Genomic DNA, 15,873 nt, shown 5'->3' on the forward strand with positions numbered 1-15,873 from the left:
GAATAGCTAGTAGAAAAGCAAAGAGTAGGGGATGGAGTATCATGGGCGAGGGGAATGTATTTTTCAGAATCATGCCAACATAATGACGTTAGTGTTTTGTTAACATCAATGTCAAGAGATTGTGTTTGAACCTGTGATATCTACATACTGACTCACATGGGCCAGACTGTGGAACTGATGGCTTCACCAAGGAGTAGATTTTGCTCTGTTGGAAAATTCAACCTCTTAGGCAATGCCAACTCAAGGGCCACTGGTCACTTAATTACCTTTTACTTATCTTTATTCTAAGTCCCTTAGTCAGAACCTTCCCAGTTACCCCTTTTCCCTTATACTTGAACTTCCCAGTTCTGCTTATGTGCTGATAAATTATTGCCATGACCTTTCAGAACCATTCAGTCATGAAAGGTACCCTGTCCACCATAGTACCATGGTATGGGAAAGGCCAATGATTTTTATAAGGGCTGTTTATTAAATCAGCGAAACCTGAAAGAATAATCATTGGTATGTAACCAACACCTGGTTTGTTAATGTGAAAAGAATATAAGTATGTCCTTGAGAAGAAGTATGTCCTTTCCTAAATATGATGTGTAGTAAATAGAGCACTGGCCCTGGAGTCAGGAGGACCTGAGTTCAAATGCGGCCTTAGATACTTGACACACTTACTAGCTGTGTGACCTTGGGCATGTCACTTATCCCCAATTACCCTGCCTTCCCCCCTCAAAAAATTTCATATATATATGTATATGTATATATATATATACACATACATATATATGCTCCTCAATTCATGACAATAAAAGGCTAATGAACAATTGGAAGAATTTCAACTGAGAAAAAAAATATCTAAAAAAATATTTAAAACTCATGATATAATATGATTATCATATCATGCATTGTCTTGTAATTACCTAATCTCTCCCCCACACCCCTTCCATTTGGACCTTACTTCCAGTAAGTAAACATTCCCTATTAATTTGGATTAGCTGCTGTTCTACAACTGGTAGTCTTGGAAAATTGCTAGGGGCAATGAGAAGTCAAGTAATGCACTCAGGGTCATGTAATCAATGCTGTATGTGTCAAAATGAGAACTAAACCAAGTTTTCCAGAATCCAAGACCAGCCATGTCGCCCCCTTTTAATTATATATTGTAAATCATGATACATCTTTATCAGAAATGGTATTTCAAGTTTAGATAGACCAGGAGTTCTAAACTTTTTGTGGATTTGTGGATGTCATGGACCCCTTTGGCAGGTTAGTGAAGTGCATGGACCCTTTCTCAGAATGTTTTAAAATAATTGAATGAAAGGCCCAATTTCAGTTAGAGGTTAGTAGAACTAAAGATTTTATGTGTATGTTTATGTGTATATATATATATATACATATATATGTATGTACATATATATATAGAGTCAGAGAGAAAGAGAGAGAGACAGATAGATAGGAAATCCCTCCACAGAACCCTTGGGTTATACCACTCTCTAATGGTAGCTTAAATTCAGAAGTTACCAAAAGTGACTTGTGTTTCTGAAAGCCTAGAAATAGTCCAACTAAATAATTTTGCATTTATGGTTGTAGATTTTTTTATGCTCGGACTAACCTATAATAGATAATGAATAAATTTGCAATTTATACCCATAGCCATGGCATGATGTCTTTTGTCATTGTTTCTAGATATGGGAGGGACTCCAGTGGTGAGCCCCGATGGACTCCCCTTATTTGGTCAGGGACGCCATGGCAAGCCTTTGGCTAGTGCACAGGATAGGCCTGTGTTAAGCCTTGGAGGGAAGCCGTTGATGGGTTTGGAGGTTATCAAAACAACCAAAACACCCACAACTACCTCAACAACTCGTCCCAGTACAACTAAGGCAACTACAACCACTACTGCTACCACCACCACCACCACTCCTGCTACCACCACCACCACCACTCCCGCTACCACAACCACCACAACGCCTGAGCCAACAACTCCTGAGCCAACCATTCCAGACCCAACCTGTCCTCCAGGCACCCTTGAACAGCATGATGATTATGGTAACTTACTAATGGGAGCCAATGGTATGCCGGAATGCTACCCCGAGGAAGGTGAGCCTCTTTTATATTGCTCTAATTCTCTGTGTTGGGCTGGTTGCATTTCAGATGAGATCTGTCCTATAGAAAGTACTGTATATTTGTTTCTCTTTGTACTTATTAAAATTGAATCAGAACAGATTACAAACTGTAGAGAGTGCTGGGAATGGTTTAGCACTAGGCTGTCGTTTGTATTAAGCTATGTGTACTAAGAAACTGAAAACTGAAATGTTCAGTTAAATCAGGGGTTCTTAACCTTTTGTGTGTCATGGACCACCTTGGCAGTCTGGTGAAACCTATGGACTCCTTAGAATGTTTTTAAATGTATAAAATAAAATACATAAGATTATAATGGAAAACAATCCCACTGAAATAAAATTATCAAAAAAAATGTAAACAAGTTCACAGACCACATGTTAAGAACCCCTGCCTAAATATTTCCAGATTCTCATGAGTCTGAGAACTACCAGGATTAGGATATTCCTTAACACCAGTTAAACCCCTGGTTCTGCTGTTCCTTTGCCTGTTCTACTAAGAGAATGGAAGTGAAACATTTTCCATCACAGGGAAGCTGGGATACTATACCATATCCTTTGATATTTTATTCTCTTGGATAGATTGCACTGCCCAAAGAAGAGGCCATCCTGCCTTTGGGTTATGAAAATAAAGAATATGCTAAGTTTTCCAGCTTCCTGTTGAAATGAAACATTGTCCCTTTGCTATGCATCTGAATTTAACCAGTGCAGCTTGAAAATTTTTAATGCTCAATCTGTCAAAGTGTTTGCCCAGCAGCCACGACCAGTGATAGGCACCAAAAAAAATGTGTAACCAAAATGAGAACCACAAAAGCCAAGTCTGCCTGTGGGAAAGCTCCAAATCAAAGGGAAAATTTGACCTCTGAGAACTTCTCCTATGGAATCATGAGAAAATAAAATAAAATGATAGATGTCTTCTGGGAAAGGAGGATCATCCCAAAGAAAATGCACCTTTCATATGCATGGTGAGTATAAAGCAAAGTTTATTTTTTGAATTCTTTATACAAAATATTTTTGTTCGGTCACTCATATTCATGTCCATATTCTTCATGCTCACATTTAGTGCTATGATTTAAAAAGCCAAAGTCATATTAGCAATAATTATTATTTGGCAGTAAATGTTTTTAAGGGGACAGCTAGGTGGTGCAGTGGATAGAGTGGTAGGCCAGAAGTTAGTGAGTTCAAATCAGGTCTCAGACTAGCTGTGTGACCCTGGGCAAGTCACTTAACCCTGTTTGTCTCAGTTCCCTCATCTGTAAAATGAACTGGAGAAGGAAATGGCAAGTCATTCTAGTATCTTTGCCAAGAAAATCCCAAATAGGCTCATGAAGAGTAGGACACAATTGAAAAACAACTGAACAAATGCTATATTAGGGAGGTTTTGACTTTTGCTTGATTTTTGCAGGGGAGAGTTGGATTTGGAATCAGAGGAACTGGGCTCAAATTCCAGATCTGTTAGACTTACTCCCAGTGTGACCTTGTCCTCATTCCCGTCATCTCTAAAATCAGAGGGTTGAATTAGATGAGCTTTGAGATCCCTCCCAGCTCTAAATCTTTGACCCTATTGATGAAGGGCATTTTAGGGCATCTCACACACTGGTAGTGGTGGAGGAGATAGAGAGTTGACCTTAACGCCCGGACATACACTGACTGTGTGGCCCTGGGCAAATCACTTAACCCTTTCAGTTATACTTCTGTACACTGGTAGAAGTTACTCAGGAAAATCAGTGAGATCACAGGACTAGCTGTCGTCTTTATCCCTTTTTACTTACTTAGCGGTTTTCTGAGTAATTAACTTTAAGCGGAATGCTTGTAATGAAAGTGGATACCATGAATCAGAGTCACAGAATCAAAGAAACCAAGTAAAAAGGAATCTCAGAGACTAATTGCTACCATTCCTATGTGAATGAATAGGAATTCTTGGTTTTATACCAGATAGGAGGCTATTGAGTTTCCACTTGAAATTCTCTGGGGAGGTAGAACCCTTCTAGGAAAGGAACTCTAATTATGGGCAAGTTTTTTTTTTTCTTATACTGAACCAAAATCTGACTTTAATTTCTTTTAAATTTTTTAAAATTTATTTTGTATTTTCCTCTGATTACATATAAAAACAATTTTTAACATTCATTTTTTCTTCTTTTTGGAGGGGGAAGGCAGGGCAATTGGGGTTAAGTGACTTTTAACATTCATTTTAAAAATTTTGAGTTCCAAATTCTCTCCCTTCTCCCCTCTCCTCTTCCCTCATTGAGAAGGCAAGAAATTCTATATAGGTTATACATGTGTAGTCATGCAAAACATATTTCCGTATTAGTCATGTTGTGAAACAAAACATAGACCAAAAACAGCTCATGAAAAAAATAAAGCTAAAAAAGTATACTTCAATCTGTATTTAGAGACCATCAGTTCTTTCTCTGGGGATGGATAGCATTTTTTTGTCATAAGTCCTTCAAAGTTGTCTTGGATCATTATATTGCTGAGGACAGCTAAGCCATTCACAGATAATCATTTTAAAATATTGCTGTTACTTTGTACAAAGCATGTTTCACTTTGCATCAGTTCATGTAAGTCTTTGCAGGTTTTTTTTGACAGCATCCTGCTCATCATTTCTTATAGCACAATAGTGTTCCATCACAATCACATACACAATTTGTTTAGCCATTCCCCAATTGATGGGCATCCCCTCAGTTTCCAAATCTTTGCCACCAGAAAAGAGCTGCTATAAATGTTTTTGTACATATTTCTTTTTGAATACAGAGCTAGTAGTGGTATTACTAGGTCAAAGGACATGCATGGTTTTATAGACCTTTGTATCTAGTTCCAGATTGCTCTAAAGATTGGTTGAATAAGTTCACAACTCCAACAGTGCATTAATGTCTCATTTTCCCACATCTCCTCCAACATTTGTCATTTTCCTTTTCTGTCCTATTAGCCAATCTAAAAGGTATGAGGTAGTACCTCATTGTCTTAATTTGTACCTCTTGTCTTAATTTGCATTTCTCCAATCAATAGTGATTTAGAACATTTTTTTCATATGGCTATAGATAGCTTTGATTACTTCATCTGAAAACTATTCATATCTTTTGATCATTTATAAATTGGGGAATGGCTCTTATTTTTATAAATTTGACTCAGCTCTTTCTATATTTGAGAAATGAGGCCTTTATCAGAGAAATAGATTTTGCAATTTTTTCACAGTTACAATTGGCTAAATGTATTTCTCTCTATCCCATTTCCCCACCCACCCACCACATTCATTCTATTCTGTCTTTCCTTTCACCTCTTCCCTCCTCAAATGCTCTCACCATGTTGATCACTTTCCTATCTATGGATGCATTCCAGCTTTACCAATATTATTCTTAAAATATAGAACCCAGAATTGAAGATGCATAGTCCAGATATGGTCTAATCAGGGAAGGTTACTATAGGACTATTATCTTCCATGTTCTGGACACCAAGGTTCCCAATTCAGCCCAAGATCTCATTAGGACTGTTTTTTGGAGGGCTCCTATGTTACATTGTTGATTCATATTGAGTTTGTGGTCCACTAAAACTCCCAGATCGTTTTCACATAAACTCTTTTCCAGATACACTTTCCTCATCCTGCTATATGTATTTGTAAATAGAATTTTTGAACACCCAAATGTAGAACTTTGCTCTTGTCATATTTCCCCCTGGACAAGGGGTGGAGAACCTTAGGCCTTGAGGTCACATGTGGTCTTCTAGGTCCCCAGGCCTTTTGACTGAGTCCAAGTTCTACAGAACAAATCCTTTTATTAAGGGGATTTCTTCTATGACATTTGGATTCAGTCAAAGGGTCACACTTGAGGACCTAGAGGGCCATATGTGGCCTTGAGGTCACAGGTTCCCCACTCCTGCCGTATCTATTCCAAATGTCCCTCCTATTACAGGCTCACAGACTTAGCTAACATCCTTGATTCCTTACTCTCACTCACCCCATATATCTAATCATTTGCTAAATCTTGTCATTTCAACATCTCCCATATGTGTGCCTCTCTCCTCACTCACGCAGCTGCTACACTAGACCAGTCTTTTATCTACCGATCACCTGAAATATTGCAATAGCCTTTGAATAAGCCTCCTTATCTTAACACTCTCCTTCCATAGCTACAAGAATAATTTTACTTAAGTGTATATCTGACCATATCACCCTCTCTCCTCAGTAAGCACCCTGTTACCTCTAGGATCAGGTATAAACTTCTTTGTTTGCCTTTTAACGCTCTTCACGCCCTAACCCCGCCCTACTATGCTAGTCTTCATACTTTCTTCTATTCACTCTATGATCCAGCCATACTGGCCTCTATACTATTCCTTAAATACAATGCTCTCCATCTCTGTAACTTTATACTGGTTATGCCTCCTACCTGGACCCTCTTCCTCCTCACCTTCAACTCTTGGAATTTCTCACTTCCTTCATGACCCAGCTCAAAGGCCACCTTTTGAAAAACACCTTTCCCAGTTCCCTTATGGAGCTTCATAACAACCCTGCAGGACAGGTGCTATTATTATTTCCCTTTTGAAGACTGGGGACCTAAGGCTGAGAGAGGTTGGATAATTTTCCCAGGGTTACAAAGCTGGTGGAGGCAGAATTTGAATTCAGATTTTCCTGTCTCTCAGTCCAAGAGCAATGATAATAATATTTAACGTCACTGAAGAATGATCATGAGATGATAATAATAGTAATTGACATTTGCAAAGTGCTTTCAAGTTTACAAAGTTTTTTTTTTTTCTTTCTGACACTCTCTCATTTGAGCTTCCTCACATCCCACTTCATGGGGTTCCCACAAATTACAAAGTCCAGCAGGGCTTAGAGTGCAGGCCTGGCAATAGACTTTGGTGTGTGTGAAGGCCAGCCTAGCGAAGATCAAAGCAATTTCTTACCAGAAGTTTGGCCCCCAGATGATGAATTTTTCTGGTGAAAGCAAATCACAAAGTAGCCTATTAAGGCATAAAGTGGCTACAATATGAATTGGTGGGGAAAATGACCACATTGAAGAGAGCTTGACTTCTTGGACAAAAAGGGGGAAATCTATATCTATAGCAAAACTCACACGTGCATGTGCACATAAGTACTCACACATGTAAATTGTTACACGCACATATGTGCACACCTATAATATAAATGCATGGTGCGTATATTTAAATGTAGTTATACACATGTATACATGTATACACATAAAATGTATGTTATGTGCATATGTCTATATATTTCTATTGTATACATATATAACACACTCACATAAAGTATATTATAAATTTATTTGTATATTTGTATTTGGTTGTTCTGTATCTTCAGCTCCATTTTTTTTATAAATCTTGACTTTTCCATTAGATAATCTCCTTGAGGTTAAGATGTCTTCTGTTTATTTAAAAATTCATTTTCAGTGAATAGGTATTAATTTACTTTTCCTTACACCCCTCTGCATTGGAAAAAAAAAAACTTTAAACAGAAGATGCTTTTAAGAAATACTTACTTAAGTAAAACAAAGTCCCACCTGGCCATAGAAAAATGTCTGTCTCACTCTGTACCTTGAGTCTATCACCTTTCTCTCTCTTTTTTTTTTGGAGGGGGGAAGGCAGGACAATTGGGGTTAAGTGACTTGCCCAAGGTAACATGGCTAGTAAGTGTGTCAAGTGTCTGAGACCAGATTTGAACTCAAGTCTTCCTAACTCCAGGGCCGGTGCTCTATTCACTGCACCACCTAGCTGCCCCCATGTCACCTCTCTTGTCAGGAAGTAGGTAGGTAGCATATTTCATCACTGGTCCTTTGGAATCATGATTGGTCATTGCATTGATTAGAGTTCTGAAGTCTTTCAAATTTGTTTGTCTTTACATCGTGTTACTGCATTTGTTCTCCTGATTCTGCTCACTTCCCTCATCGTCAGTTTACTCAGCTCTCTGAAACCTCATTTCTCATGGCACAGTAATATTCACTTGCATACATTCATTTGCCAAGATTTGCTCAGTCATTGCCCAAATGATTAGTAGCAACTTAATTTCCAATTCTTTGTTACTATAAAAAGAGCTGATGTAAATATATTTTTTACACACCAGTCCTTTTCTTTGTCTTTGATTTCTTTGAGGTTTAAGCCTAACAGTAGTAGACTCTATCATTGGATCAAGGGGGGCGTTCAGTCAATGTGATTGATTATTTTGATCATTCTGTCAGTTAAAAAATAATAAAATATACTCTTTCTTCATTTTCAGGATGCTACTCTTCAGTGTATTTGATTGTGATGCATTTGGTTGGAGATGTTATGCCCTTCAGCAGAACTTTGGAATTCTAAAGCACTTGTTATTCTTGAAAACTTCCTAGCCCTTAATTATCCTACCAGCAAAGGAAGATTTTGCTTGATCTGAACCAGCTGCTTCTCTCCTGTCTGAAAAGATCTATGATGTCATCAATGTGGGAATTCCCTCTACCACTAAGACTACAATGCTTCTATATTTCAGTAATGCTTTTCATGAATTGCTGTGATCAAAAATAAATTCATCACCCAATATCTACCAAGCTTCTAGTGATGGATCTGTGCTTCAGAACTTGTTTACTGTTGGGATAACCTGAGAGAACTTAGAGTCCCCTTAATACTGTGATCTTGGAAAAGGACTTTGGTGGAAGGGAATGACCACATGAGTCTCAAGTATTTTTGATTCACTGGGCTTCTGTCTTTTCTTCAAACCTAAGTTGAGAATAATATTTTTCATGAAACAAGTCTAATATTAACATATTGTTGTGACTTTGGATATATATTTATCTATTCTTAAGATTATTGGGATGAATAGTTCAAGAGAATAAACCCCTACTGTGGGAGGTTAATAATTGATAATTGACTTTTAATATCATGAAGTTAAGGACTTTTCCACTAATGATGAATATACCTATCTTCTAAACTTTAACTTTTGAATTCTTCAAAATGTAATCAAGTATGGACACTTGACCATTTTGCTTAGAAAATTATGTCATTGTTTTCTGAATATCAGATCAGGATATGAATTCTCTCTGCTAGTGAGTCTTTTCTCATAGGGTCAAGATGGCACTGTTCCAGAAAAGTCATTCCAGACTCCATTAATTCTGAAGGAAAGGCTTTTCAATATTCAGCAAGGTGATTTTTGAATGGCTCATGGAGTTTTAAAAGTTACATATCCTGTGATGATCAGTCACTGTTTGAAAATCAAAATAAAAGGACTGTTGGTCAAATGAACACATCTGAATATGTCATCACTCAGAGGAATCACACCAGGAAACCACAAAGGGAATTATATGGACTTTTTCCACTCCCCTCCTGTTTACTGTAGGATATAAAAATGGCTATATTTTACATATTTGATATGACTGAGGATATTAAACCAATGGAAGAAATCTGACCACATGCTGAGGAAAAGCAGTATTTCTATACCTAAAAAAATAAATACATAAAAAGAAGAAAAGGCAAGTCATATAAAAACCACTGAAACTCCTAAGCTCCTGGTATAGTGGACCTTGAAGCTTTCAGATTTGAACCGTTTTGGGAACATGTTCTCTTGACCTGAAGAAAAATTGTGTGTGATGGTTTATATGATGGGACCATCCTGTCCAGAGGCAGAATGATTCAGGCTTCTCACTTCTCAGCATTGGCTGGACTCATCAAGAGGTTCAGAAGATCACCTCTTAGCTAAACAGTAGTCCAATCGTTCCACATTTTAACAGGATATTCTGAATGTATAGTTAGGGTTTATTTGGGCATCATCACTATCTTAGTTCTAGTCAATTCAGGCTTTGAGAAAAATCTGGTTATAATCCTTAGGTATGAGAAATTTTGGGTAAGTCATCTTTAATATTCTAAAAATGAAAACAGTGAGAATTGTTCTGTACTGTAGCTTTTCTTTTCATAGAAATAGGATGCTGCTGCTGGCAGATATGCTGAAGAGCAAATGGCTAATTAACTGAAAGAAATGCATTGTCAAAAGTTGAACCACTTAGCTGAAATGGGCTATTTGTTAACAAGGAGAGAGTTGAAAAATTCTCTAGGAATTTTTTGGAAGTCAAAAGAGTTTGTTCAAGGTTTGCTACAGCAATGACTTTGCCTCTTTTAAAGATTGTGCCTATCATTTCAAATGGAGCAGTGAACTTTTACAATCATCCATTTCACATCTATATTCTATTTGCTAATTATCTTGGTTCTCCAGTTTTTTTTTTTTTTATTAAGCAATCAGGGTTAAGTAACTTGCTCAAGGTTACACGGCCAGTTATTATTTCTAGGTGTGGTGCTGAGTGCCTGAGCCCAGGATTTGATCTCCGGGTCGTCCCAACACTGGAGCCGATGCTCTTACTCGCTGAGCCACCTGGCTGCCCCTAAGCAATTGGGGTTAAGTAACTTGCTCAAGGTTACACGGCCAGGTGTTTCTGGGTGGGTGCTAAGTGTCTGAGCCCGGGATTCCATCTCCAGGTCGTTCTGACACTGGAGCCGGTGCTCTTACTCGCTGTGCTACCTGGCCGCCCCAGTTTTTTTTTATAGAGGTATGCTGAGCTCAAATTTAATCTTGGTCATTGAGATTTACTGTAGGGGTCACAATCTTAATTCAGACAAAGTAATCAGTCAAGGATTCCTCTGTGTGTGTGTGTGTGTGTGTGTGTGTGTGTGTATTATAGCACTCTTGTTACTTATAGTCAGCTCAAGATTAATAAGAGTTGACCCTTTAAATATATTTATGCTAAAATGGTGTTATGATAGTAGACTCATTTAAACCCAAACTATCTTTAAGAAAGGTTTGTGACTTTTGGCAAATTACGTCTGAACCTCATTAACAACTTTAGAATTTTGTATATATAACCAAAAACTTGTGGGGGGAGGTGCCCTGGAGAAAAGTGGAAAGATAAAAGAATGGGGAAACTATGAGGAACAAGGGGGAGTTTGGAAATGTATGTACATTCTGATGTGGAAAGTGATTAAAGGGATGGGAAGGTCAAAGAATCCAGTCTGCCTAGCCCAGAAAGGAAGCATTCCTAGTGCTATAGAGCCATCCATGTTGGGGGTGGGGGAGGAAGAGTAGGACAGAGCAGCACATATTTTGGGTGGATTTGCCATAAAGCTTTCTTTTTCATCCACTGATGTCCCTTTCTTCCCACTCAGACCCCCAAACCTTACAGTTTTATGCCCTAATAATTGGACAACAAGGGGAATTTTTGTCAACTTCCACAAAGTGGCAGGGGGGAGGGCTTGGGAATAGCTCTGTCAATGCATGAAAGGCTTTCTAGGGGAGGCCAAGTATGGCTTAGTTATGTTAAAGAATCAGAATGGAAGGAATGGGAAGGTTTTATTTCCCCTTGAACCCAGGTAGAGATTTTATTTGCATCCTTCTTGGCATAAAAGATAGAGAACTTGAGAACCAATACTTGTAATACTGCTCTCTTTCCTAGTGTAGTGTCTGAAAGAACTCTGAATCCTTCTCTGCAAGTAGGAATTTAGTCTCCTTGTCATTATTGTGAGTGAATTCTTGCGTATCAAGATATAATACTGAAGGGAGAGATAAGAACTAAATGGATGGAATAAATGTTGTCAGCATTTGGCTACTCTTTCCCTTTGCTTCCAGCAGATAATTTCTCTGGGATGGAGACAGATACAGCAATACCCACAGAAGAAGCTTATGTTGTGTATGATGAAGGTAATAACAGATTGAATATTTTATATGAATGAAGTTAATTCCCATCAAAAAGACCTTTTGAAATTAGGAATGAAGTTACCTCTGATTCCTTCCATTTGTGATTTCACTCATATCTTTGTCTTTCTGTCTTCCCTCCCCCCCACTTATAGAAATGCTTTGTGTGATTAACTTTTTTGAATCATGCAGTCCTTTTTCCAATGCTCTTCCTTTTCTTCCTCTCCTCATCATTTTTCATAAAATCTTTACTACTATGGATGTTATTCATCTTCAGCCACAGGATCATGTTATTAGCACAAGGCACATAATTATGAGTTTCGATCTTTACAAGATACGGGGATTGTATTTATTAGAAGTAGACTTAAAAGTTTAAGCAGTGCATATAATAAACGTAGTCACAGGAGAATGTGTATCCATTGGCCTTTACCAATGGGCAGAAAGGGTGTCCTACTCAAGAAAGTCCTTATAACTTCTTTTGCCCCTCAGGTACCTATTGACTAACTTTTATAGCAACTTAATTCAAAACATGAAATGCTTCAGGAGTACCATCCTTTTTTTTTTTTTTTTTTAAAGCCTAGTTGTAATCAGGTTTCATGTAGTGGCTTCTATCCTAGCTGTTTTGGGCTAAACTTGACTAATAGACACACACACACACACACACTGTTTCAAACAGATGTTTGAAAGCAAAGAAATATGTTTCAGCAGCAATGAAAACATTAAGTACCTTTTTAAGTTTCTTCATGCAGCTGAGATGATTAAGTATCTTTAATTAATAATTAAGTATCATCCTTAAATACCAACAAATTACAATTCCCCCTCTCCTTAAAGTACTGTGCAGACCACATAAAGAATGCAATCACATGTTGATCGTGGTCCTTCATGGACTGCAGAAGGGAGACATATTTAGTGAAATGAACTAGAAGAGCATTGGAACTGGGGCTCAGAGATTTTAGTTCCAGTTTTGGCTACTTTACTTAGGCAAGCCACACAACTTCTCTGGGCCTCAATTTTCTCATCTGCAATATTAGATGATCTTGAAAATTCCTGCCTGCTTTAACACTCTGCTACTTTAAATCTCAGCACCTCCTTCTCTGTTTCTATGTAATACAGATAGATGGGTTTGCTTCTTTCGTTGGCCATTGTTAGGGGTGGGGAATGGAAAGAAATGAAGTAGAAGAAACAAGATACTATTTTGTAGAAAGGTTGAGAAGCAAATTACATTTGAAAAGTAAATTACATTTACATTAGTAAGGAATGACTTTTATTCATTTCATATTCTATATACCTTTTGAATGAAAAGAAATTGTTTTAAAGTAGAATAAAATTTTTTAAAATAAAAAATAAAAACAGTGCCAGTTTACCACACTACAAATATGGAATCCTTTTCAGGCAAATGCCCTATTATAAAACCTTCATATCTTTTCCAGATTATGAATTCGAGACCACATTGCCTCCAACCACTACCAAGTCCTCAACTACTACAATAACTGTACCAAAGGTCATCTCACCAGAGGGGTCAATCAGTTCTTTTCCAGAGGAAGAATTTGATCTGGCTGGAAAGAAACGATTTGTTGGTAAATTTGCTTTCTTTAATTGAATACATATGATCACATGGATTTTTTTTAAAAGTACACTGTTTTGTTCCTTAAGTCCCAATCATAATTCTGATTTCTTGTCTTAGCTACAGCTGTGCACTTTGATGGGCGTTTTCCCAGACAAACATGTCCCAGCTGTAATAAGTGACTCATTTCTACTCAGGTGCCCATGAACTCTCTCTCTAGAGTCTGAAAACAAGTGAGAGGAGAAGAGAATGCAGTTTAGAAATGACTGGCTTTTTAAAATCAAATCTAATTTTTCCCCTTAAGATAGCAGATCTAAAATAGCAGCTCTAAGAGTTCTTATATAACAAACTTTAATAAGAGAAACATTTCCAAAAATGACATTTTTTTCCACTAAGGGTTGTCTAAATATTATTCTAGAAATATGTTCTAAAAGATTTAATAGTTTAACATTTGTAATAATAGCATTTAGATAGTGTTTTAAGATTTGCAAAGCACTTTACGTGATAGTTTATTTGATCCTCCTAACAACCATGTGAGGTAAGCACTATTATTATCTTTATTTTACAGAAAAGAAATCTGAGAAGATATCTGGGGCAGCTAGGTGGCACAGTGGATAGGGTGCTGGACCCAGAGTCAGGAAACCTCATCTCTCTGAGCTCAAACCTAGGTGCAGGCATTTACTAGCTGTGTGACCCTGGGCAAGTAACTTGACTTTGCCTCAGTTTCCTCATCTGTAAAATGACCTGGAGAAGGAAATGGCAAACTACTCTAGTATCTTTGCCCAAAAAATCCCCAAAAGCACTAAATGGGGTCACAAAGAGTCAGCCATGACTGAAACGACTGACCAACAACAAGTTTTTACATTAGCAGGTGTCTGAGGCAGGATTTGAACTCAGTTCTTTGTGACTCCCAAAACTTGACAATCTATCCATGCACCACCTAGTTACATCTTCTACTGTATTTACTGCTGTTTGCTGGATGGAGTCACTAGTAGTTATTAATTGAGAATAGCAGTGCAAAATCTTTGAGTCTATAAATTCATAGGATTATAAATTTAAAGCTAGAAGTGACCCCAGCAGTACTCTGAGGAGATTGTCACCAGCCCAGTCACATGGTAGATAAACATCACCAAACTGAAATCTAATGATTTCAGAGTCATAGCCCTTCCCACTATATCATAATATTACTTGTTAATTCTCTACCTCTTTAGAGACTCAAAAATTGGGACCTCTCTTTGGGGAGGAAAAAAACAACAAGCCTTAAAATAGGAAGTCTACCCTTCCTATTGTAATGTGATTTCTTGCTGCTATCAGTCATCATGTTTTAAATCTCCCTTAATGAACTAATTACTAACTAACTACTTTATCCTAGTTTGTATGTTACTAAGGAGAGAGAAGAGAACTGCTTAGCTAAGATCATGCTTTTTTGTTTCCAAAACCAGTGTTCTGTGGTGAACTGAGGACAGCTCTGGCCATCCAAAACTCTGTTACTATAGATCAAAACCACACTTCCTTGAATAGCAAGAACCTTAATTTGACTTAACGTTCCTGAGGCAAATTTGTAATATTTTTCTCATTATTGTTCCAGTCCCACCAGATTTACTTTAAAAAAGTAACTTCCTTTTCTCCCTACATTTTCACAACAAAAATTGAAATCCACTGAGCACTATTATCTGACTCACAGAAGCCCTTAAGTACTGAAAGACTCTTTTGCCTGGATGTTTTCAGGGTAGAATTAACTCCAAGAATGCTTCTGATTGGATTTATGAATTGTGTTTGTTTCAAAAACCCAACAGTAGAAAATAATTGAAAATGGAGTCAGGGAAAGTATGAATGCTGTTCAATAGCGAAATCTTGCACTGAGAGAGGGAATCCAGTTCCAGAGAGATAAAATAAATTAATTTGCAATTAATTTAATTGTAAATTCATAGGATAGATCCAGAACTGAAAGGGACCTCAGAGGCCACCTAATCCAATCCTGTTGTGTTTTTTTTTTTTTAAAGCACTTGGGGTTAAGTAACTTGCTCAGGGTTACACGGCCAGTTATTTTGTGTGGGTGTTAAGTATCTGAGGCCGATCCCAGGTTCTCCCAACTCCTGGGCCAGGGCTCTTATTCTGTGCTACCTGGCTGCCCCCCCAATCCTGTTGTTTTACAAATAAGGAAACTGAAACTCAGGAAAACTTGCCTAAAGTAATATAGGTAGTAAGTGACAGAGGTGAGATTTTTAACCCATGTCATATGATTAAGAAATAAAGCATTCTTTCCCCTACACATTGCTGTCCTCCAAGACATTATTAGGAATGAACTTGGCAGGGAAAACAATGGATAAATAAGTGGCAGTCTTGTTTGACTCATTTCTTTTTCAAATTCAGGACAGAACTCTGTAAGAAATGGCAAAAATATTTTGGCCTAGTCCTGCACTTGTTTTTAAGTATTGAAATGGCTATGTTTACCCAGGCGATTAAGCAAAACATTACTTAACTACTTTAGAAAACTGAGAAAGATCTGTCAGATTTGGTAGAAACCACTAGATGGTAAACTTTTGTGGTAA

The 15,873-nt window shown here is 37.6% G+C and overlaps 1 protein-coding gene across 2 annotated transcripts in view; it reads left to right on the plus strand.

Annotated features, from left to right (window-relative positions):
* FNDC1 (fibronectin type III domain containing 1) overlaps nucleotides 1–15,873 on the plus strand; it is a 129,663-nt gene that overhangs the window by 92,132 nt on the left and 21,658 nt on the right. The window contains exons 14-16 of one of the 2 annotated variants that reach the window (XM_069070350.1): nucleotides 1,672–2,082; nucleotides 11,692–11,763; nucleotides 13,188–13,334. In XM_069070350.1, the coding sequence (XP_068926451.1) occupies nucleotides 1,672–2,082; nucleotides 11,692–11,763; nucleotides 13,188–13,334 (630 nt within the window). The remainder of the gene's footprint in view (nucleotides 1–1,671; nucleotides 2,083–11,691; nucleotides 11,764–13,187; nucleotides 13,335–15,873) is intronic. The other variant, XM_069070352.1, reaches the window with a different exon arrangement.

The sequence above is a fragment of the Petaurus breviceps genome, unplaced genomic scaffold, assembly GCF_028583685.1.
Source record: "Petaurus breviceps papuanus isolate PSGF00001 unplaced genomic scaffold, PetGlider_PUasm1.0 90808, whole genome shotgun sequence".
Classification (NCBI taxonomy): Eukaryota; Metazoa; Chordata; class Mammalia; order Diprotodontia; family Petauridae; genus Petaurus; species Petaurus breviceps.